Genomic DNA, 26,384 nt, shown 5'->3' with positions numbered 1-26,384 from the left:
ACGATGTCATACAGGACAGAACTGAGAAAGGAAGTGTCTCAATTAAAGGAGGAGCCAGAACAGGATGGGTCAGCTGACTCAGTAACCACAAGTTGGAGTCATTTCATCTGAATAGTAGTGACTGGGTTAAATCCCTGATCTCTTATGATGGTTGCCCCTGTGGCATGTGTGACCCTCTGAATCACCAAGCTATAAATCAGATCAAACAATGATTCCGTGGCCATCACCACATCATCACCAGCTCTTTAGAAATAGATACTAACTGTTGCCTAGGGTGGTCTAGCAGTCTAAGCTGCTGCCCCTGGAACACATACTGTATACCACTCCAGCATTGGTTTGAATCTGTCCCACAACAATTTCAGCACCCTCTCCCTCTCGTCTCCTGTCACTCGTCTCCTTTACCAACTTGGTTGACCAAGTTGACCTTTGAACTCTGTGACCTCTGATATTCTACAAAGAGACCAACTGTCTACACATGATCTACTTTACAGTCCACACACACACACACACACACACACACACACACACACACACACACACACACACACACACACACACACACACACACACACACACACACACACACACACACACACACACACACACACACACACACACACACACACACACACACACACACACACACACACACACACACACACACCTCAACTCTCCTGGACTGGAATAAGGAATGATCAGTACAGAACAGAACACACCCTGTATCGATCTGGAATAGAATAGGTCTCTCCCGGTCAGCATTGTATGGAAAGCCGTAGTGGAACGCCAGAAGGCATCCCAGTGATTCCAGAGCTGCTCAGTGTCACCTAGGATCTGTGATGGCTGTCACTGGGTTCTCTGTTGTCAGGTTATCAGCCGTGTGGGTTTTAGTGTTGTTAACTTGCAGACATATGTAGTGTTACGTTATAATGGTATTATGCAACATAGAATGTATGACCTTTATTGATCTCCCTCCCTCCCTCCTCTCTCTCTATCTTCCTCTGGGTGACAGGTATTGCCAGGTCCACCAGTGGGAGACTGAGGAGGACAGACAGAGAAGGTTCTTCTTCCATCACCAGTCCCAGTAAGTCATACTGTTTCTATCTGAGGAATCCACCAGATTTAGTGAAAGTAACAAACTGTATTTCGTCAGCAAGCAGACTTTATCAGGGTTTCTGAGAAGTGAGCCACGAAACAGGTACTGTAGCACAGATGGACCGATATGTTACAGTAAGCAGGTTGGAATGAATCACACATATTCCCCTTGAGAGATGAGAGAGGGATGATTAAGACAGACACAGTGAGGGTGAGATGGAGAGAGATTTAGATATTTGGTATTTTATTAGGAGCCCCATTAGCTGTTGCAAAAGCAGCAGCTACTCTTCCTGTGGTCCACACAAAACATGAAACATTACATAATACAGAACATTAATAGACAAGAACAGAACTACACCAAGAAATGGTTTTGAAGCACGCATAGCCTACATATCAATGCATACACAGAGGCGATGTTGCTTTATTTGTTTTTTGAAACCAGGTTTGCTGTTTATTTTGAGTAATATGAGATGGAACAGAGTTCTATGCAATAATGGCTCTATACAATAATGTACATTTTATTGAATTTATTCTGGATTTGGGGACTGTGAAAAGACCACTGGTGGCATTTCTGGTGGCGTAAGTGTGTGTGTCAGAATTGTGTATAAATTGTGTATAAATTGACTGCAAACAATTCGGGATTTTCAACACATTAATGTTTCTTTAAAAAATAAGTGATGCAGTCAGTCTTCAACTCTTAGCCAAGAGAGACTGGCATGCATAGTATTTATATCAGCCCTCTGATTACAATGAAGAGCAAGACATGCTGCTCTGTTCTGGTCCAGCTGCAGTTTAACTAGGTAATAATAATAATAATCTCTCCTTGCAGCACTTGACCACATGTCTGGACAATAATCAAGATAAGACAAAACTACAGCCTGCAGGACTTTCTTTTTGGAGTGTGGTGTCAAAAAATCACAGCATCTCTTTATTACGACTAGACCTCTCCCCAGCTTTACAACCATTGAATCTATATGTTTTGATCATGACAGTTTACAATCTAAGGAAATGCCAAGTAATTTACTCTCCTCAACTTGTTCAACAGTCACACCATTCATTACCAGATTCAGCCGAGGTCTAGAACTTAGGGAATAATTTGTACTAAATACAGTGCTCTTAGTTTTAGAGATGTTCAGGACCAGTTTATTACTGGCCACCCATTCCAAAACAGACTGCAATTCTTTGTTAAGAGTTTCAGTGACTTAATTAGCTGTGGTTGCTGATGAGTATATGGTTGAATCATCAGCATACATGGACACGCATACTTTGTTTAATGCCAGTGGCAGGTCATTGGTAAAAATAGAAAAGAGTAGAGGGCCTAGAGAGCTGCCCTGCGGTACACCACATGTTACATGTTTGACATTAGAGAAACTTCCATTGAAGAAAACCCTTTGAGTTCTATTAGATAGCTCTGAATCCACAATATGGCAGAGGTTGAAAAGACATCACGCTTTTTCAACAACAGGTTATGGTCAGTAATATCGAAGGCTGCACTGAAATCTAACAGTACAGCTCCCACAATCTTCTTATTATCAATTTATTTAAACCAATCATCAGTCATTTGTGTCAGTGGAGTACATGTTGAGTGCCCCTCTCTATAAGTATGCTGAAAGTCTGTTGTTAGTTTGTTTACAGAGAAATAGCATTGTATTTGGTCAAACACCATTTTTTTCTAACAGTTTGCTAAGAACTGGCAGAAACCTGATAGGTCTGCTGTTAGAACCATTAAAGGCCACTTTACCACTCTTGGGTAGCTGAATGAGTTTGTCTTCCCTCCAGGCCTGAGGACAAAGACTTTCCTCTAGGCTCAGATTAAAGATATGACAGATAGCTCAGTAGCTTTCCATCTAAGTTGTCAATGCCAGGAGGTTGGTCATTATTGATCGATAACAATCATTTGTCCACCTCCCCCACACTAACTTTACAATTTCAAACTTGCAATGCTTTTCTTTCATTATTTGTTTTTTAAATTCATGAATACGATGGCTCACTGTTCGTTGTTGGCATTTCCTGCCTAAGTTTGCCCACTATGACAATGAAGTAATCATAAACATATGTGGCAATATTAAATGGTTTTGTGATGAATAAGCCATCTGATTCAATGAAAGATGGAGTTGAATTTGTCTTTCTGCCCATAATTTCATTTAAAGTTTCTTTATATCATTGATCCTGGCTTCATAATACAGTTTCTTTTTCTTTTTGTTGTGTTTAGTCACATAATTTCTCGATTTGCAGTAAGTCAGCCAGTCAGATGTGAAGTCAGACTTATTAGCCATTTCTTTAGCCTCATCTCTTTCAACCAGACAGTTTTTCATTCCGCATCAATGCATGGAGCCTTAACAGTTCTAACAGTCAGTTTCTTAACAGGTGCATGTTTATCAATAACTAGAAGAAGCAATTTCATAAATTCATGAAGTGCAGCATCTGGATGCTCCTTATTAAAGACATCAGACCAACAACTATTTTTAACATCCACATAAGAGTCACAGCTAAATCTGTTGTATGATCTCTTATAGAATATTTTAGGCCCAGTTTTTGGAACTTTGGATTTCCTGTATATAGCCACTATATTGTGATCACTGCATCCAATGGGTACGGATACAGCTTTAGAACAAAGTTCTACAGTATTAGTTCAAATGTGATTGATACATGTGGATGATCTTGTTCCTGTAGTATTTGTAAACACCCTGGTAGGTTGATTAATAACCTGAACCAGATTACAGGCACTGGTTACATTGAGAAGCTTCCTCTTGAGTGGACATCATAAGGTGAATGCACCAATTTGTAAGTCGCTCTGGATAAGAGCGTCTGCTAAATGACTTAAATGTATGTAAATGTAAATGGACAGCTTGATGAAAACCAGTCACTATTCAGATCCCCAAGAAAGTAGACCTCTCGGTTTACATCACATACAATATCAAACATTTCACACATATTATTTAGATACTGACTGCGAGCACTGGGTTTCAGTGGGAAAGATTGAAAGAGCATGGGTATGACAGTGAGATAGATTGAGATAATGATCAAAATGAGCACTCACTATTTACTACTACTACTGTGTGTGCATGTGCGTGCGTAGGTGGGTGTTTGTGCGTGTGTTTGTGTATGAGTTCATGTGTGTGTGTTAATGTGTGTGTGTGTGGGTAACTGCCAAGCGCTGGCATGAGGTTGCAGGCTGTGGCTGTGGCTCACCACTGAGGCCTCCTCCTCTCAGTGGGAAGAACAAACTCCTTCTGCAGCATCAGCAATTCAGAGAGAGGGGGGGGGGGGGTAGCGCCTGGAGCACTGAGTCGGGGAAAGGGACACACACACAGCCTGTGTATGAGCACATGTCCTTGCAGGATGTGCACTCAAGCCACAGGAATCTGACAGGCAATGAGGCAGCCAGATACTGTACTATGTAGGCTAACAGACAGGCTAGGATACACACACTGACAGACAGGGTTATAGGGATATACACAGGAATTTGTATTATTAGCAGTGTGTGTGTGTATGTGTGTGTGTTTATGTGTGTGCATGCTTGCGTGTGTTTGAGTTCTCAGGTGTGCGTGTGTGACAGGCAGACTGACAGACAGGCAGAGCTAACAGGTAGACAGGCAGACTGGGTTATGGGAAGTGCTTAGGGGTGTGAATGAGACCCATCCTGTCAGCAGACCCCCCTGATGCTGTCTCTGCAGGGCATGTGTGTCAGAGCATGGGAGCAGGGTGGGGTGGGGGAGACTATGGAGGCTGGCAGGGGGTGTGTGCCCTGTGCCCGGATGTGAGGGAGGGGGCTGGGTGGGTTGAGATGTCCCACACAAAGCCTCTCCTGGTGGGGCGGAGTTATGAGCAGACAGGAGGTAGATGGGCCTTAGGAGGAGAGTGCTGTTTTACAGTAACCTTAAGAATACACACATGTGCAGACACACACACACACACACACACACACACACACACACACACACACACACACACACACACACACACACACACACACACACACACACACACACACACACACACACACACACACACACACACACACACACACACACACACACACACACAACACACACAAAAGGACTCACATTCTTATTAACCCCTAACCTAACCCTAATTGTAACCCTAACCCTAAACCTAACCCCTAAGCCTAAAATAGCTTTTTCCTTGAGGGAAGCAGCAAAATGTCCTTGTTTAACCTTGTGAGGTCCCCACAAAGATAGTAAAACCAAAAACACACCAATGCACACACACACAGGACTGGTAGAAGTCTATCTGTAGTGTTTGAATAGTGTCTCTGACAGTGGCTGTATTGTCCATGGCCATGCCCTCTGGGTGATTGTCTTCAGTTAGTAGTCATGAGACTGATCTCTATAGGGGAGGAAGCAGTCACACTGTGTTACTAGCATGGCTCACTCCATTATGTTCACTGAGGCTGTGTCCCAAATGGCACCTTTTTACCTATGGGCCCTGGTCAAAAGTAGGGCACTAGTACATAGGAAACAAGGTGCAATTTGGGACAGCCTTTGATCTAGATCATGTAGTGCAGTAACTATATCAGCCATTCATTGTGAAGCTGCTAGTTGATCTGTGATGCAGATTACTATTGTGTTTTGATAGGCACTTAGACCCAAACTCTGGTCCACTGTCCTCTCCTGTTGCGCAATGCTTTAGACAGCCCTGGCTGAAGTGACCCTGACTGCCCCACACACACTGGTTGCTTTAGGAAGGTGAGGGTTGCATTGTGCAACACTGCAGCCTGATAGCTGCTTTTTTTAACGCCTGGGTGTGTTTGATCTCTCCCTCTCACACACACCCACACGCCAAATGACCCCCAGGCAAGTGTGAGGGACGTGCGGAGTGCCTGGATACAAACCTTAGCCGTGGTATATTGGCCGTATACCACACCTGAGGTGCCTTATTGCTATTATGAACTGGTTACCAACTTAATTAGAGCAGTACAAATAAATGTTTTGTCGTACCTGTGATATATGGTATAATATACCACGGCTGTCAGCCAATCAGCATTCAGGGCTCAAATCCTATCTCTGCATAGATAGACATACCAAGACTATATGGTCTCTGTTGCTGTACAGACGGGTCTATCAGACAGTGGGTTATTGGGGCCATGGAGAGGAGAGGGTTATTTTAAACTAAATCTAAGGAGCTCACATCACATGGTCCTTCAGGGTTTCTGAGACAATGCTGCTACAGTCTTATGGCAAGGCAGAGAAAGAAGGAAAGAAAGAAAGAAACAGAGAAATAGAGAGAGAGAGAGAGGGGGAGAGAGAGTGAGACAGGGAGAGAGAAGAGGAGAGGGAATGGAGGGTGGGAATGAAAAGAAATAATAACAAGAGCTCCATATGATCAGCACATGGGCATGGCGTAATTCTGGACGCATTCATTAGCAGAACAGACTGGAAAAAATCTAACAGGAGAGAGAGAGAGAGAGAGAGAGAAAGAGAGAGAGAGAGAGAGAGAGAGAGAAGAGAGAGAGAGAGAGAGAGAGAGAGAGAGAGAGAGAGAGAGAGAGAGAGAGAGGGGCTAAGAGAGAGAGAGAGAAAGAGAGAGAGAAAGAGAGAGAAGGAGAGAGAGAGAGAGAGAGAGAAAGAGAGAGAAAGAGGAGGGAGGGAGGGAGGGAAAGACTGGGAGAGGAAAAGAGAGGAAGAGAGGGAGAGCGAGCGAGCTAGCAAGGGGGGAGAGAAAGGGGAAGTCCAGAAGGAGAGAGGAAGAAAGCAGACACTTCATGAGGCTGTGGAGGGAGTGATCTGGATATGGAGGGGGACAAATTCTCAGGTATGACACAGGAACTCAGCCAAACTGGACTCTCCTCACAGAGAAATAGTACTTTTCAGCTCTTCATTGAACTATCTATTGACACACCCAGAGTCTGGGTCTTTTCCCCTCTGTATTTTCTGGTTTTAAAGCTTTAGCTTAGCTGCAGTTTGCAGATACAGCGTAGAGGGTGTTAGGACCTGTCCTTTGCCATGTGTCTGTCTGTCTCTTTGTCTTTCTGTCTCTCTCTTTCTCTCTGGCTGTCTGGTCAATGAGTTCCAGTAGCTAGGGTTTCGTGTGTGAGACTGACCGGCACAGAGTCATCTAATCTGGGTGACAGCCAGGACAGTGGGACAGAGCTGTGCGGCTCCTTGATTCTTTCTCTTTCTCTGGGTGACTTACTTACTCAGTTATCTATTGTTTCATTGAATTATCTTGACAGGGACAGTGCACACGAATCAACATTTCAGTGTTCACATCAACGTAAATGTGTTAAAGCTAGCTATGAAGCTAATTTCCATCTGTAGGTCCGTAGTCCTCCTCTCATGTTCGTCTGTGGTGTGAAAACAGGAAAAGTGATGTTTGAACAGTACTACTTCTGTCCCCCGTGGCTCCGGTGGCGACCGACCGTCAGTGTGGGTAGAGATACTCTCTATTGGCAGGGGGACGGTTTTTACACACTATTCTCACGTTGTTCTAGTTCCTGAAGTTGATGTGATTTTCCTCATAAAGTGCATCTGTCATCAGTGTCCATAGGGAACGCATTAGGCTTCAGTTTGTCTGTGAATGTGTGTATGTGGATGTGTGTGTATGTTAAAATCATCAGTGGAGAAACACCGTCCCTTAATGGTGCTTTTATGAGTGTTTGTGGATTATTGTAGAAACTTTTACAACAGATGTAAAAACTCTGTAAAAAATACTGGAGTAGAAAACAGAGAATGGGGGGCAGACAACACAAGTGCCCTTCCTTGTCCTGTAGCACCTACTGTTTAAAGTCTGGGTCTGTGTCCCAAATGGCACCCTATTCCCTATATAGTGCCCTATGGGCCCTGGTCAAAAGTAGTGCACTATATAGGGAATACGGTGCCATTTGGGATGAAGCCTGGACCAGGGTGAGATCACCAACGAGGCCCCCGTTTCCAGGTGCTTCCTTCAGGGAGCTGTAATGGCTTCTGCAGGAGTGTGTGTGTGTGTTTGTGTGTGTTCATGCATGTGTGCGTGTGATCATGTGTATGTGTACACGATATCTGACCATCCACTGACTGGTCACACTGTGTTTTGACCGCACACATCAGGGATCACAACCATGCACCTTCAATCTCAAATGACTGTATACTATGCTGAATGATGGTACCTTATCAAACCACTGTGTAAATGTACTTGTTGCCTGGCCTGAATACAGTGGAATATCACACTTTAAAGTTTGCTTCCTTTGTTTGTAGTAGTGATTTGTCATTTTTCTAGGAGAAAACACACACTTAGTCTTAAACAGCTGATAACTGTCCCTATAGCGGGCGGCAGGGTAGCTTAGTGGTTAGAGTGTTGGACTAGTAACCGAAAGGTTGCAAGTTCTGCCCCTGAACAGGCAGTTAACCCACTGTTCCCAGGCCGTCATTGAAAGTAAGAATTTGTTCTTAACTGACTTGCCTAGTTAAATAAAGGTTAAAAAAAACTATAATAAATATATAGAGGGATGTACAGTAGATGCTGTATTCAGCATGATGATAACAGCTGATAACTGTCACTATAGAGGGACATGTACAGCAGATGCTGTATTCAGCACGATGATAACAGCTGATAACTGTCACTATAGAGGGACATGTACAGCAGATACTGTATTCAGCATGATGATAACAGCTGATAACTGTCACTATAGAGGGACATGTACAGCAGATGCTGTATTCAGCATGATGATAACAGCTGATAACTGTCACTATAGAGGGACATGTACAGCAGATGCTGTATTCAGCACGATGATAACAGCTGATAACTGTCACTATAGAGGGACATGTACAGCAGATGCTGTATTCAGCACGATGATAACAGCTGATAACTGTCACTATAGAGGGACATGTACAGCAGATGCTGTATTCAGCATGATGATAACAGCTGATAACTGTCACTATAGAGGGACATGTACAGCAGATGCTGTATTCAGCACGATGATAACAGCTGATAACTGTCACTATAGAGGGACATGTACAGCAGATGCTGTATTCAGCATGATGATAACAGCTGATAACTGTCACTATAGAGGGACATGTACAGCAGATGCTGTATTCAGCATGATGATAACAGCTGATAACTGTCACTATAGAGGGACATGTACAGCAGATACTGTATTCAGCATGATGATAACAGCTGATAACTGTCACTATAGAGGGACATGTACAGCAGATGCTGTATTCAGCATGATGATAACAGCTGATAACTGTCACTATAGAGGGACATGTACAGCAGATGCTGTATTCAGCACGATGATAACAGCTGATAACTGTCACTATAGAGGGACATGTACAGCAGATGCTGTATTCAGCATGTTGATAACAGCTGAAGAACAGTTAATAACTGTGACACTCACACAGTGACCTGACTGAGACCTTTCTAAGACACACGACTAACATAGTGAAGCCATCCCCTAATCTCTACTGAACAGCCTCCAGCCATCCCCTAACCTCTACTGAACAGCCTCCAGCCATCTCCTAACCTCTACTGAACAGCCTCCAGCCATCCCCTAACCTCTACTGAACAGCCTCCAGCCATCCCCTCACCTCTACTGAACAGCCTCCAGCCATCCCCTAATCTCTACTGAACAGCCTCCAGCCATCCCCTAACCTCTACTGAACAGCCTCCAGCCATCCCCTAACCTTGGGGCGGCAGGTAGCCTAGTGGTTAGAGTGTTGGGCCAGTAACTGAAAGGTTTCTAGATCAAATCCCCAAAGTGACGAGGTAAAAATGTGTTGTTCTTCCCCTGAACAAGGCAGTTAACACACTGTTCCTAGGCTGTCATTGTAAATATGTGTTCTTAACTGACTTTCCTAGTTAAATAAATAAATAAATAGGCTCTGATCAGGCCCTACACCCAAACAAGGGCACTGCGTTCATCCACCTCTGGCCTGCTCGCCTCCCTACCACTGAGGAAGTACAGCTCCTGCTCAGCCCAGTCAAAACTGTTCGCTGCTCTGGCCCCCCAATGGTGGAACAAACTCCCTCACGACGCCAGGACAGCGGAGTCAATCACCACCTTCCGGAGACACCTGAAACCCCACCTCTTTAAGGAATACCTAGGATAGGATTAGTATTCCCTCCCCCCCTTTAAGATTTAGATGCACTATTGTAAAGTGACTGTTCCACTGGATGTCATAAGGTGAATGCACCAATTTGTAAGTCGCTCTGGATAAGAGCGTCTGCTAAATGACTTAAATGTAAATGTAAATAAAAATATGTAAAAACTTTAATTAAAAAAAGCTCTCCCTTAACCTCTCCCAGTCGCTTCCCTCTCAATAGAGAGAAACAGGCTGATATATCATCTTACTACAGTATCCATACAGAACACACAACAATATGAACTCTGTTGTTGCAGTGCATAACTTCTTGGAATATGCTCTTTGGTTTGCTGCTTAAATATAACATTAATGCTATTTGGGTTGGACTGGACGGTATCCAAAAGTGGATCACCACAAGGTGGTGATGTTGAGTTTCAGACACTCTCCTCTGTGGAGGAACTGTGGTAAAACTCTTGTTTTCCATTACACTGGCTTTTGCCCATTTCTTCCAATGTTGATGGATCGTGTGTAATAAGAGAAGCTCAGAGCGGTAGTAGGGGCAACTCTGGGGTCTGTGGTGTTTTTAAAGGGGACAGACTGACACACTGGTCTGTAGCTGAGTATCTGTCTATTCTACAGTATCTCTGCCTAGGCAGATTTCGGCTTGTGTTATTGGATGAAACTGGTCAGAGATACTTCCTTGTACTTTGTGTCTGGTGTTTTGCCTGGGTTACCATGGAGACATGCCTGTGTAGCTGCTGTGAAGCTGATTGGTTTTGTGATTAGAATGCTAGTTTGTTAACAGGATAAAGATGGTATTATTGAAAAGAGAGAGAGATGGAGGATGACGAAAGTAGGAGATAAAGAAAGAAAGAAAGAAAGAAAGAAAAAGAAAGAAAGAAAAAGAAAGAAAGAAAGAAAGAAAGAAAGAAAGAAAGAAAGAAAGAAAGAAAGAAAGAAAGAGAAAGATCTATTCCTGATGGAGGACAGCTGCTCTGTCTATTTATTGAGTCATTCCATCCCCATGTGTGAGGGGGCTAACTAGACACACACGCACACGCACACGCACACACGCACACGCACCCACCATAATACCATGCACCCAGTACCCACTACCAAGGCTTTGTGTGACTGTACACTGTATGAGGGCACCTCTTTCCAACAGGTGTTTGTGATTAAAGTTTCCTTTGTAAGCCCTAACCTCTTGCTATGCATTTGCTTAAGGACAGCTGTGACCACAGCTGCTTGTATGTATATGTGTGTGTGTGTGCTTGCGTGCCTGTTTGTGTGAGTGAATGTTCCATGTTAAACCCACAGGGCGTGGCTGGCTGAGTCAGGTCCTGCACATTCTATAGTGCCCAATTGGCCTATTTTACTCTGTATTCCACACACTCACACACATTCTCAATAATCAAAGTTCCTATTCTGTACTGTAGGGAGTAGACTGGTCAGGTTCTATTCTGTACTGTAGGGAGTAGACTGGTCTGGTTCTATTCTGTACTGTAGGGAGTAGACTGGTCTGGTTCTATTCTGTACTGTAGGGAGTAGACTGGTCAGGTTCTATTCTGTACTGTAGGGAGTAGACTGGACTGGTTCTATTCTGTACTGTAGGGAGTAGACTGGTCTGGTTCTATTCTGTACTGTAGGGAGTCGACTGGTCTGGTTTTATTCTGTACTGTATGGAGTAGACTGGTCTGGTTTTATTCTGTACTGTAGGGAGTAGACTGGTCTGGTTCTATTCTGTAACTGTAGGGAGTAGACTGGTCAGGTTCTATTCTGTACTGTAGGGAGTAGACTGGTCTGGTTCTATTCTGTACTGTAGGGAGTAGACTGGTCTGGTTCTATTCTGTACTGTAGGGAGTAGACTGGTCAGGTTCTATTCTGTACTGTAGGGAGTAGACTGGACTGGTTCTATTCTGTACTGTAGGGAGTAGACTGGTCTGGTTCTATTCTGTACTGTAGGGAGTCGACTGGTCTGGTTTTATTCTGTACTGTATGGAGTAGACTGGTCTGGTTTTATTCTGTACTGTAGGGAGTAGACTGGTCTGGTTTTATTCTGTACTGTATGGAGTAGACTGGTCTGGTTTATTCTGTACTGTAGGAGTAGACTGGTCTGGTTCTATTCTGTACTGTAGGGAGTAGACTGGTCTGGTTCTATTCTGTACTGTAGGGAGTAGACTGGTCTGGTTCTATTCTGTACTGTAGGGAGTAGACTGGTCTGGTTCTATTCTGTACTGTAGGGAGTAGACTGGTCTGGTTCTATTCTGTACTGTAGGGAGTAGACTGGTCTGGTTCTATTCTGTACTGTAGGGAGTAGACTGTCTGGTTCTATTCTGTACTGTAGGGAGTAGACTAGTCTGGTTCTATTCTGTACTGTAGGGAGTAGACTGGTCTGGTTCTATTCTGTACTGTAGGGAGTAGACTGGTCTGGTTCTATTCTGTACTGTAGGGAGTAGACTGGTCTGGTTCTATTCTGTACTGTAGGGAGTAGACTGGTCTGGTTTATTCTGTACTGTATGGAGACTGGTCTGGTTCTATTCTGTACTGTAGGGAGTCTCTGGTTCTATTCTGTACTGTAGGGAGTAGACTGTTCTGGTTCTATTCTGTACTGTAGGGAGTAGACTGGTCTGGTTCTATTCTGTACTGTAGGGAGTAGACTGGTCTAGTTCTATTCTGTACTGTAGGGAGTAGACTGGTCTGGTTCTATTCTGTACTGTATGGAGTAGACTGGTCTGGTTTTATTCTGTACTGTAGGGAGTAGACTGGTCTGGTTCTATTCTGTACTGTAGGGAGTAGACTGGTCTGGTTCTATTCTGTAACTGTAGGGAGTAGACTGGTCTGGTTCTATCCTGTACTGTATGGAGTAGACTGGTCTGGTTCTATTCTGTAACTGTATGGAGTAGACTGGTCTGGTTCTATCCTGTACTGTATGGAGTAGACTGGTCTGGTTATATTGTGTACTGTATGGAGTAGACTGGTCTGGTTATATTGTGTACTGTATGGAGTAGACTGGTCTGGTTATATTCTGTACTGTAGGAGTAGACTTATATTGTGGTTCTATTGTGTACTGTAGGGAGTAGACTGGTCTGGTTATATTGTGTACTGTAGGGAGTAGACTGGTCTGGTTCTATTCTGTACTGTAGGGAGTAGACTGGTCTGGTTATATTCTGTACTGTAGGGAGTAGACTAGTCTGGTTCTATTCTGTAACTGTATGGAGTAGACTGGTCTGGTTCTATTCTGTAACTGTAGGGAGTAGACTGGTCTGGTTCTATTCTGTAACTGTAGGGAGTAGACTGGTCTGGTTCTATTCTGTAACTGTGGGGAGTAGACTGGTCTGGTTCTATTCTGTAACTGTAGGGAGTAGACTGGTCTGGTTCTATTCTGTAACTGTAGGGAGTAGACTGGTCTGGTTATATTGTGTACTGTATGGAGTAGACTGGTCTGGTTATATTGTGTACTGTAGGGAGTAGACTGGTCTGGTTATATTGTGTACTGTATGGAGTAGACTGGTCTGGTTATATTGTGTACTGTATGGAGTAGACTGGTCTGGTTATATTGTGTACTGTATGGAGTAGACTGGTCTGGTTATATTGTGTACTGTAGGGAGTAGACTGGTCTGATTCTATTCTGTACTGTAGGGAGTAGACTGGTCTGGTTATATTGTGTACTGTATGGAGTAGACTGGTCTGGTTATATTGTGTACTGTAGGGAGTAGACTGGTCTGGTTCTGTTTCTAAAAGCTGCTGATGCCATTAGTCATAGTAATGCTGGGCTACGACTCACAAGCTCACTACAGGATGAACTCTCACCCCTATTTTCTTCCTTTCAAAACCATGTTTGGGATTTCCTCTCTCTCTTTTATGTATATATATCTTGCTCTCTCTCTCTCTCTTTTTCAATTAAATTAAAATGGCTTTATTGGCATGGGAACCATGTGTTTACATTGTGGTAGAGAACTGGCACACCTATGTCTTCCTCTTCCTCTTCCTCCCCTCCATTCTCCCTCCCCCTCTCTGCAGCAGCAGCCTCAGACAGGTACTGTATACCTGATTAATATGGGTTGTCATGTAAACAGAGCTCTGTAGCACCACGGTAACCAACGAGTGGAGTCCAGAGTACATACGCAGCGTTGTGTGTGAGGTGTGATCAGAAAGAGAGAGAGACGGAGAGAGAGAGAAAGAGAGACTGAGAGCGAGAGAGAGAGAGAGAGAGAGAGAGAGAGAGAGAGAGAGAGAGAGAGAGAGAGAGAGAGAGAGAGAGAAAGAGAGACTGAGAGCGAGACAGAGAGAGAGAGAGAGAAAGAGAGAAAGAGAGACTGAGAGCGAGACAGAGACAGAGAGAGAGAGAAAGAGAGACAGAGAGAGCGAGAGAAAGAGAGACAGAGAGAGAGAAAAATATTTATGTTTATGTTTATTTTCCCTTTCGTACTTTAACTATTTGCACATCATTACAACACTGTGTATATATATATATATATATATATATATATATATATATATACATAATATGACATTTGGAATGTCTTCATTCTTTTGTTAGTGTAATGTTTACTGTACATTTGTTATTGTTTATTTAACTTTTTGTTTATCTATTTCACTTGCTTTGGCAATGTAAACATACGTTCACCATGCCAATAGAGAGAGAAAGAGAGAGAGAGAGAGATAGATAGAGAGAGAGAGAGAGAGAGAGAGAGAGAGAGAGAGAGAGAGAGAGAGAGAGAGAGAGAGAGAGAGAGAGAGAGAGAGAGAGAGAGAGAGAGAGAGAGAGAGAGAGAGAGAGAGAGAGAATAGAAACCTAGTATGGCTTGACGTTTGTTACTGTTCTAAACATTTCCTATAGACAGACACGTGTCCCAGATTCTTGAGGATGTTTATAACATCATAACATTCACACCAACTGGCAATCTATAAAACTCTACAGTACAGAGTAAAACACAACACGTGCATTCAGAAAGTATTCAGACCCAGATGAGATGGTTGTCCTTCTGGAAGGTTTGCCCATCTCCACAGAGGAACTCTAGAGCTCTGTCAGAGTGACCATCAGGTTCTTGGTCACCTTCCTGACGAATGCCCTTCTCCCTCGATTGCTCAGTTTGTCTGGGCGGACAGCTCTAGGAAGAGTCTTGGTGGTTCCAAACTTCTTCCATTTAAGAATGATGGAGCCCACTGTGTTCTTGGGGACCTTCAAAGCTGCAGAAATGTGTTGGCTTGGTTTTTGCTCTGACATGCACTTTCAACTGGGACCTTATATAAACAAGTGTGTGCCTTTCCAAATGTCCAATCAATTGAATTTACCACAGGTGGACTCCAATCAAGTTGTTAAAACTATCAAATGAAAAAGGATACACCTGAGCTCAATTTCGAGTCTTATAGCAAAGGGTCTGAATACTTGTTTAAATAAGATATTTCAGTTTTTTTCTAAAAACCTGTTTTCTCTTTGTCATTATGAATTTTGAATAAGGCTGTAACATAACAAAATGTGGACAAAGGGAAGGGTGTCTGAATACCTTTTGAATGCACTGTACAGTACCCTCCCATTGACCTTTTTTTAAGCATCGGGATCAAAGTGTTACTTGACTAATATTTTCTGTTCTAGGATCAGCTCACTGTACTTTCAATGTGTCACAAAACATCAGTGACACGTGAAGCAAAACTGACTTCAGATCAGTACGACATCGCCTCACCCTTTGGGATAGAGTGAGGGTTGGGGTGGGATGGTCAGGTCAGGTCAGTAGGTTAGAGGGAGGGTTGGGATGGTCAGGTCAGTGGGTTAGAGGGAGGGTTGGGATGGTCAGGTCAGGTCAGTAGGTTAGAGGGAGGGTTGGGATGGTCAGGTTAGTGGGTTAGAGGGAGGGTTGGGATGGCTAGGTTAGAGGGAGGGTTGGGATGGTCAGGTCAGTAGGTTAGAGGGAGGGTTGGGATGGTCAGGTTAGTGGGTTAGAGGGAGGGTTGGGATGGTCAGGTCAGTAGGTTAGAGGGAGGGTTGGGATGGTCAGGTCAGTGGGTTAGAGGGAGGGTTGGGATGGTCAGGTCAGGTCAGTGGGTTAGAGGAGGGTTGGGATGGTCAGGTCAGTGGGTTAGAGGGAGGGTTGGGATGGTCAGGTCAGTGGGTTAGAGGGAGGGTTGGGATGGTCAGGTCAGTAGGTTAGAGGGAGGGTTGGGATGGTCAGGTCAGTGGGTTAGAGGGAGGGTTGGGATGGTCAGGTCAGTGGGTTAGAGGGAGGGTTGGGATGGTTCAGGTCAGGTTAGAGGGAGGGTTGGGATGGTCAGGTCAGTAGTTAGAGGGAGGGTTGGGATGGTCAGGTCAGTAGTTAGAGGGAGGGTTGGGATGGTCAGGTCAGTAGTTAGAGGGAGGGTTGGGATGGTCAGGTCAGGTCAGTAGGTTATAGGGAGGGTTGGGATGGTCAGGTCAGTAGTTAGAGGGAGGGTTGGGATGGTCAGGTCAGTGGGTTAGAGGGAGGGTTGGGATGGTCAGGTCAGGTCAGGTCAGTAGATTAGAGGGAGGGTTGGGATGGTCAGGTCAGGTCAGGTCAGTAGGTTAGAGGGAGGGTTGGGATGGTCAGGTCAGTAGGTTAGAGGGAGGGTTGGGATGGTCAGGTCAGTGGGTTAGAGGGAGGGTTGGGATGGTCAGGTCAGGTCAGGTCAGTAGGTTAGAGGGAGGGTTGGGATGGTCAGGTCAGTAGGTTAGAGGGAGGGTTGGGATGGTCAGGTCAGGTCAGTAGGTTAGAGGGAGGGTTGGGATGGTCAGGTCAGTAGGTTAGAGGGAGGGTTGGGATGGTCAGGTCAGTAGGTTAGAGGGAGGGTTGGGATGGTCAGGTCAGTAGGTTAGAGGGAGGGTTGGGATGGTCAGGTCAGGTCAGTAGGTTAGAGGGAGGGTTGGGATGGTCAGGTCAGGTCAGGTCAGGTTAGAGGGAGGGTTGGGATGGTCAGGTCAGTAGGTTAGAGGGAGGGTTGGGATGGTCAGGTCAGGTCAGTAGGTTAGAGGGAGGGTTGGGATGGTCAGGTCAGGTCAGTAGGTTAGAGGGAGGGTTGGGATGGTCAGGTCAGTGGGTTAGAGGGAGGGTTGGGATGGTCAGGTCAGTAGGTTAGAGGGAGGGTTGGGATGGTCAGGTCAGTAGGTTAGAGGGAGGGTTGGGATGGTCAGGTCAGTGGGTTAGAGGGAGGGTTGGGATGGTCAGGTCAGTAGGTTAGAGGGAGGGTTGGGATGGTCAGGTCAGTGGGTTAGAGGGAGGGTTGGGATGGTCAGGTCAGTAGTTTAGAGGGAGGGTTGGGATGGTCAGGTCAGTAGGTTAGAGGGAGGGTTGGGATGGTCAGGTCAGTGGGTTAGAGGGAGGGTTGGGATGGTCAGGTCAGTGGGTTAGAGGGAGGGTTGGGATGGTTAGGTTAGAGGGAGGGTTGGGATGGTCAGGTCAGTGGGTTAGAGGGAGGGTTGGGATGGTCAGGTCAGTGGGTTAGAGGGAGGGTTGGGATGGTCAGGTCAGTGGGTTAGAGGGAGGGTTGGGATGGTCAGGTCAGTGGGTTAGAGGGAGGGTTGGGATGGTCAGGTCAGTGGGTTAGAGGGAGGGTTGGGATGGTCAGGTCAGTGGGTTAGAGGGAGGGTTGGGATGGTCAGGTCAGTGGGTTAGAGGGAGGGTTGGGATGGTCAGGTCAGTAGATTAGAGGGAGGGTTGGGATGGTCAGGTCAGTGGGTTAGAGGGAGGGTTGGGATGGTCAGGTCAGTGGGTTAGAGGGAGGGTTGGGATGGTCAGGTCAGTGGGTTAGAGGGAGGGTTGGGATGGTCAGGTCAGGTCAGTAGATTAGAGGGAGGGTTGGGATGGTCAGGTCAGTGGGTTAGAGGGAGGGTTGGGGTGGGATGGTCAGGTCATGGTCAGTACCCACTGGTACATAGAGCCACCTGAGATGGTAATGTAACCCAGGGGTACAGTGAGAAGGTTAATAGACCTCAGCTGTATCTGTGCTGGCTTTTAATGACCCGAGGGACCAGCGCCAGACTTTACAGAGTTCTCTGTTGCCCTCCTGTGTGACATAGTTGGTAGTGTATGGTACTTGCAAGGCCAAGGGTTGTGGGTTTGATTCCCATGGGGGACCACCCATATGAAACATGTATGCATGACTGTAAGAGGATAGTGTCTGTTAAATGGTGTATGGTACTGTCATGACTTGTACAGGACATATAACCACACCAAAGGATTTCTCCTTTAAATCCCATATGGGATTGTCTGTGTGTGGTTATGTTTGGCAGCACAACAACCTTGATAGATATGTGATCCATATCATCATGTTAGTAAAGACAGCCCTCTCTGTCAACTGCTGCCTAAAGGGGATGGGGACAGGAGTGGGTATGTTCCAGCCCCATGGTGGGCTTGGAGCTTGTGTTTGTTGTGTTTGGAGTTGTGGTGTGTGTGTGTGCCAGGGAATGTGAGACATGTGGCAGAAGAGTAGAGTGTGGAGGAGGGTGTGTCACAGCCAGAAGGTCTGCAGAGTGATTCTCCACATGTCTCCATGATTATCTAGTTACACATCTCACTATTGGGCCACAACTTCTGTCACTGTTGGTGCAACAGCCCTAGTTTTATAGATAGAACACTGACATCTGGTGGATGAAGTGTCTCATTACTGATAGAGGTGTGTGTGTGTGTGTGTGTGTGTGTGTGTGTGTGTGTGTGTGTGTGTGTGTGTGTGTGTGTGTGTGTGTGTGTGTGTGTGTGTGTGTGTGTGTGTGTGTGTGTGTGTGTGTGTGTGTGTGTGTGTGTAACTGTGTGTGTGTGTGTGTTAACTGTGTTTATTGGTGTATCTCTGCAGGAGGAATGCTGCTGTTGTAACTTTGAGACAGTTTGAGCCATTAACTACAGTGTTTATTGGTGTTGACAGGTTTCCACTGAGAACACAACACACTCAGAATGATCAGCTATACTCCTATTCTGAAATACAGCTTAGTCTCACTGCTGGACAAGATTGTCCTTGTTAAATTCAACTACATCTCTTTTCACTGGAAACAGGTTGTAAATATAATAAGAGGTTTTTGAATGCTGAGGTCGTACTCACTCAGGATGTCACTAATCCAGAACAATGCATGAACAGGAAGTAACTGACATATCCATTAGGAGAGGATGAACTTTAGTGTCCCGAGGGGGAAATAGTCTCAGACACACAGTACTGCTGTATAGAATAGACACTGGTCATGACATACCCAACATAATACGTACATTGCACCCCTGTCATAAACATTGTACACTTCTCATACAGCCACATACATAATACATATGGCACATTCTGTCATTAGCGTACTGAGGTACATTTTTGCAATATGTATTATGTGTTATATTATAATTAGGTTTATTGAAATGTTTTTTATTGTATTTTTTTAAATAGCCTGAATGTAAAGTTTTAGCGGTACCTTCTATCTTCTAACATCTATAGTAGTTGATCATTCTTTCTTTGACTCTTTGCCACAAGCGACACACACACACTAACTAAGTACCTTGGCGTCATACTTGATTCCAACCTCTCTTTTAAAAAGCATGTGAAAAAGGTCATTCAGATAACCAAATTCAACCTAGCTAATTTCAGATTTATACTAAATTGTTTGACTACAGAGGTAGCAAAACTGTACTTCAAATCTATGATACTACTGCTTGACTAGTTGGGCCCAAGCTTGCTGTACAACATTAAAACCTATTCACTGCCATCAGACACACATAACTGCACCACCTATCACACTTTCACAAAATGTATGAATACATGGCTAAAGGTCAATCAGATTTGTGAACATGGTCCCTAGCTGTGTATTTCCGCTTTCCATGTTGTCTGTTGTCTGTAGCTTGTGAGGTGTGGAAACACTTTGTTGCTTTTATGAATTTTGTCTTGCTGGTTTTTGTTCTATGTTGCTCTGTCTGTATGCTACGTCTTGCGTGTCCTATGTTGCTCTGTCTGTATGCTACGCCTTGCTTGTCCTATGTTGCTCTGTCTGTATGCTATGTCTTGCGTGTCCTATGTTGCTCTGTCTGTATGCTATGTCTTGTGTGTCCTATGTTGCTCTGTCTGTATGCTATGTCTTGCTTGTCCTATGTTGCTCTGTCTGTATGCTATGTCTTGTGTGTCCTATGTTGCTCTGTCTGTATGCTACGTCTTGCGTGTCCTATGTTGCTCTGTCTGTATGCTACGTCTTGCGTGTCCTATGTTGCTCTGTCTGTATGCTACGTCTTGCTTGTCCTATGTTGCTCTGTCTGTATGCTATGTCTTGCGTGTCCTATGTTGCTCTGTCTGTATGCTATGTATTGTGTGTCCTATGTTGCTCTGTCTGTATGCTATGTCTTGCGTGTCCTATGTTGCTCTGTCTGTATGCTATGTCTTGTGTGTCCTATGTTGCTCTGTCTGTATGCTATGTCTTGTGTGTCCTATGTTGCTCTGTCTGTATGCTATGTCTTGTGTGTCCTATGTTGCTCTGTCTGTATGCTATGTCTTGCTTGTCCTATGTTGCTCTGCGAGTGCTCACTGCTCAATGATTGTCTATATTGTAATTGTTTTTAATAACCTGCCCAGGGACTGCGGTTGGAAATGAGCCGTCTGGCTAAAACCACCACTTTTTACTGAAACGTTATTAATGTGCACTGTCCCTGTAAAAATAAAATAAACTCAAACTCAAACACATTCCCACTCCGACAGAGAGGATGTACCTTCACACACACTAACACACTCCCACTCCGACAGAGAGGATGTACCCTCATACACACTAACACACTCCCACTCCGACAGAGAGGATGTACCTTCACACACACTAACACACTCCCACTCCGACAGAGAGGATGTACCTTCACACACACTAACACACTCCCACTCCGACAGAGAGGATGTACCTTCACACACACTAACACACTCCCACTCTGACAGAGAGGATGTACCTTCACACACACTAACACACTCCCACTCTGACAGAGAGGATGTACCTTCACACACACTAACACATTCCCACTCCGACAGAGAGGATGTACCTTCACACACACTAACACACTCCCACTCCGACAGAGAGGATGTACCCTCATACACACTAACACACTCCCACTCCGACAGAGAGATGTACCTTCACACACACTAACACACTCCCACTCCGACAGAGAGGATGTACCCTCATACACACTAACACACTCCCACTCCGACAGAGAGGATGTACCCTCATACACACTAACACACTCCCACTCCGACAGAGAGGATGTACCTTCACACACACTAACACACTCCCACTCTGACAGAGAGATGTACTAACACACTAACACACTCCCACTCTGACAGAGAGGATGTACCTTCACACACACTAACACACTCCCACTCCGACAGAGAGGATGTACCTTCACACACACTAACACACTCCCACTCCGACAGAGAGGATGTACCTTCACACACACTAACACACTCCCACTCCGACAGAGAGGATGTACCTTCACACACACTAACACACTCCCACTCCGACAGAGAGGATGTACCTTCACACACACTAACACACTCCCACTCCGACAGAGAGGATGTACCTTCACACACACTAACACACTCCCACTCCGACAGAGAGGATGACCCTTATACACACTAACACACTCCCACTCCGACAGAGAGGATGTACCCTTCACACACACTAACACACTCCCACTCCGACAGAGAGGATGTACCTTCACACACACTAACACACTCCCACTCCGACAGAGAGGATGACCACACTAACACACACACAGAGAGGATGTACCCCCACACACTAACACACTCCCACTCCGACAGAGAGGATGTACCTTCACACACACTAACACACTCCCACTCTGACAGAGAGGATGACCCTCATACACACTAACACACTCCCACTCCGACAGAGAGGATGACCCTTATACACACTAACACACTCCCACTCCGACAGAGAGGATGTACCTTCACACACACTAACACACTCCCACTCTGACAGAGAGGATGTACCTTCACACACACTAACACACTCCCACTCTGACAGAGAGGATGTACCTTCACACACACTAACACACTCCCACTCCGACAGAGAGGATGTACCTTCACACACACTAACACACTCCCACTCTGACAGAGAGGATGTACCCTCATACACACTAACACACTCCCACTCCGTCAGAGAGGATGTACCTTCACACTCACTAACACACTCCCACTCTGACAGAGAGGATGTACCTCACACACACTAACACACTCCCGCTCTGACAGAGAGGATGTACCCTCATACACACTACTAACACACTCCCACTCCGACAGAGAGGATGTACCCTCACACACACTAACACACTCCCACTCTGACAGAGAGGATGTACCCTCATACACACTCCCACTCTGACAGAGAGGATGTACCCCTCACACACACTAACACACTCCCACTCTGACAGAGAGGATGTACCCTCACACACACTAACACACTCCCGCTCCGACAGAGAGGATGTACCCTCATACACACTCCCACTCTGACAGAGAGGATGTACCCTCACACACACTAACACACTCCCACTCTGACAGAGAGGATGTACCCTCATACACACTAACACACTCCCACTCTGACAGAGAGGATGTACCCCTCACACACACTAACACACTCCCGCTCTGACAGAGAGGATGTACCCTCATACACACTAACACACTCCCACTCCGACAGAGAGGATGTACCCTCACACACACTAACACACTCCCGCTCCGACAGAGAGGATGTACCCTCACACACACTAACACACTCCCGCTCCGACAGAGAGGATGTACCCTCACACACACTAACACACTCCCACTCTGACAGAGAGGATGTACCCTCACACACACTAACACACTCCCACTCTGACAGAGAGGATGTACCCTCATACACACTCCCACTCTGACAGAGAGGATGTACCCTCATACACACTCCCACTCTGACAGAGAGGATGTACCTCTCACACTCACTAACACACTCCCACTCTGACAGAGAGGATGTACCCTCACACACACTAATACACTCCCACTCTGACAGAGAGGATGTACCCTCACACACACTAACACACTCCCGCTCCGACAGAGAGGATGTACCCTCATACACACTAACACACTCCCACTCCGACAGAGAGGATGTACCCTCACACACACTAACACACTCCCGCTCTGACAGAGGGATGTACCTTCACACTCACTAACACACTCCCACTCTGACAGAGGGATGTACCCTCACACACACTAATACACTCCCACTCTGACAGTGAGGATGTACCCTTGCTTCCTCATCTCTGTACCACACACATACAATTACAATAATATGTAAGGTCCCACAGTTGAGCAGTGAATTTCAAACACAGATTAATCACTACTCTGGATGGCTCCAACTTAGAATATGTGGATAACTACAAAAACCTAGGTGTCTGGTTAGACTGTAAACTCTCCTTCCAGACTCACATCAAGCATCTCCAATTCAAAATTAAATCTAGAATCTGCTTCCTATTTCACAACAAAGCATCCTTCACTCATGCTGCCAAACATACCCTCGTAAAACTGACCATCCTACCGATCCTCGACTTCAGTGATGTCATCTATAAAATAGCCTCCAACATTCTACTCAACATATTGGATGCAGTCTATCACAGTGCCATCAGTTTTGTCACCAAAGCCCCATATACTACCCACCATTGGGACCTGTATGCTCTCGTTGGCTGGCCCTCGCTTCATACTCGTCGCCAAACCCACTGGCTCCAGGTCATCTATAAGTCTCTGCTAGGTAAAGCCCCGCCTTATCTCAGCTCACTGGTCACCATAGCAGCACCCACTCGTAGCACTCGCTCCAGCAGGTATATCTCACTGGTCACCCCCAAAGCCAATTCCTACTTTGGCCGCCTTTCCTTCCAGTTCTCTGCTGCCAATGACTGGAATGAACTGCAAAAATCACTGAAGCTGGAGACTCATATTTCCCTCACTAGCTTTAAGCAACACCTGTCAAAGCAGCTCACAGATCACTGCACCTGTACAAAGCCCATCTGTAAACAGCCCATCCAACTACCTCATCCCCATACTGTATTTATTTATTTATCTTGCTCCTTTGCACCCCAGGATCTCTACTTGCACATTCATCTTCTGCACATCTACCATTCCAGTGTTTAATTGCTATATTGTAATTACTTTGCCACCATGGCCTATTTATTGCCTTTAACTCCCTTATCTTACCTCATTTGCACTCACTGTATATAGACTTTTTGTTTTCTTTTTTTCTACTGTATTATTGACTTGTTTATTCCATGTGTAACTCTGTGTTGTTGTATGTGTCGAACTGCTATGCTTTATCTTGGCCAGGTCGCAGTTGCAAATGAGAACTTGTTCTCAACTAGCCTACCTGGTTAAATAAAGGTGAAATCTTTTTATTTTTTATTGAAGGTTTTCCAATGCATTGCAAAGAAGGGCACCTATTGATAGAGGGGTAAAAAGCAGCCATTGAATATCCCTTTGAGCCTGGGGAAGTTATTATTTACACTCTGGATGGTATATTAATACACTCAGTCACTACAAAAATACGGGCGTTCTCAGTTGCTGGAGAAGAAGGAAACCGCTCAGGGATTTCATCATGAGGCAAATGGTGACTGGAAAAACAGTTTTACAGTTTAATGGCTGTGATAAGAGAAAACTGAGGATGGATCAACAACATTGTAGTTACTCCACAATACGAACATAAATGACAGAGTGAAAAGAAAGAAGCCTGTACAGAAAAAAATATTCAAAAATATACATGCTGTTTGCAACAAGGCACAAAAAGTAACACTGCTAAAAATGTGGCAAATCAAATAACTTTTTGTCCTGAATACAACGTTTTATGTTTGGTGCAAATCCAATACAACACATTACTGAGTACCACTCTCCATATTTTCATGCATAGTGGTGGCTGCATCATGTTATGGGTATGCTATGGAAGTTTTTCAGTATAAAAATACGTAATAGAACTAAGCACAGGCAAACTCTAGAGGAAAACTTGGTTCAGTCTCCTTTCCACCAGACACTGGGAGATTAATGTACCTTTCAGCAGGACAATAACCTAAAACACAAGGTCAAATCTACACTGGAGTTGCTTACCAAGACAGGGAATGAGTGGCCGAGTTGCACTTTGACTTAAATCTGTTTGATAATATATGGCAAGACCTGAAAACGGTTGTCTAACAATGATCAACAACCAATTTGACAGAGCGTGAAGACTTTTATATAGAATAATGGGCAAATGTTGCACAATGCAGGTGTAGAATAAGTGAAAATGCCAGAGAAGCCGGTGTTTGGAGGTTATATTGGCACGGTTTTCCCGTGCCAATATCTCCTCCAAACTCCGGCTTCTAGGGCATTATCACTTTTATACAACGGGTTACCAACATATTCAAATAATGATTGACATATTTTCATTAAAAATGTTATTTTGATGAATGTATTCATACTATTTCATCGTTCCACAGGATATCGTCCCGAAACATCTAGGGTTGCTACCCAAGGTCGTTCCTTCTATTGGTTTGGTTGCCAGAGACGCGACCCAGTCGTTCAGTCTTTTGGTTCTGTATTTATGGACGCGACCCAGTCGTTCAGTCTTTGGTTCTGTATTTATGGACGCGACCCAGTCGTTCAGTCTTTTTGGTTCTGTATTTATGGACACGACCCAGTCATTCAGTCTTTTGGTTCTGTATTTATGGACACGACCCAGTCGTTCAGTCTTTTGGTTCTGTATTTATGGACACGACCCAGTCGTTCAGTCTTTTGGTTCTGTATTTATGGACACGACCCAGTCGTTCAGTCTTTTGGTTCTGTATTTATGGACACAACCCAGTCGTTCAGTCTTTTGGTTCTGTATTTATGGACACAACCCAGTCGTTCAGTCTTTTGGTTCTGTATTTATGGACACGACCCAGTCGTTCAGTCTTTTGGTTCTGTATTTATGGACACGACCCAGTCGTTCAGTCTTTTGGTTCTGTATTTATGGACACGACCCAGTCGTTCAGTCTTTTGGTTCTGTATTTATGGACACGACCCAGTCGTTCGTTCTAAATGTTCCATTGCCATTCTGGCTGCAACATTCTTTTACCTTGCTTGCTAGCTAGCAAATTATGGCTAACTTACAGTCACGTCAAACAGTGCAAATAATAACAACAGTAGCTGCATTTGTTTAAGCTGTTTTCTAGTGACATGTATTTGGATACATCCATAACAAGGAGGTAATGAGGCACGATTTCGCCTGGCATAGATAATGTGCTCTCTCATTAGGACACTGTTGTTTAGAGGAGCTAGACAACAACA

At 44.9% G+C, this 26,384-nt stretch overlaps 1 protein-coding gene across 2 annotated transcripts in view; it reads left to right on the top strand.

Annotated features, from left to right (window-relative positions):
- The window catches only part of LOC123998658 (septin-9-like), a 141,861-nt gene that overhangs the window by 25,203 nt on the left and 90,274 nt on the right, over positions 1-26,384 (top strand). The window contains exon 2 of one of the 2 annotated variants that reach the window (XM_046303734.1): positions 1,010-1,081. In XM_046303734.1, coding sequence (XP_046159690.1) covers positions 1,010-1,081 — 72 coding nt within the window. Of the gene's footprint in view, positions 1-1,009; positions 1,082-6,765; positions 6,868-26,384 lie in introns of those variants that run through there. The other variant, XM_046303737.1, reaches the window with a different exon arrangement.

Source organism: Oncorhynchus gorbuscha, linkage group LG16, assembly GCF_021184085.1.
Source record: "Oncorhynchus gorbuscha isolate QuinsamMale2020 ecotype Even-year linkage group LG16, OgorEven_v1.0, whole genome shotgun sequence".
NCBI lineage: Eukaryota > Metazoa > Chordata > Actinopteri > Salmoniformes > Salmonidae > Oncorhynchus > Oncorhynchus gorbuscha.
The sequence above is the reverse complement of the archived record's forward strand: the minus strand, read 5'-3'. Positions and strand labels throughout refer to the sequence as shown.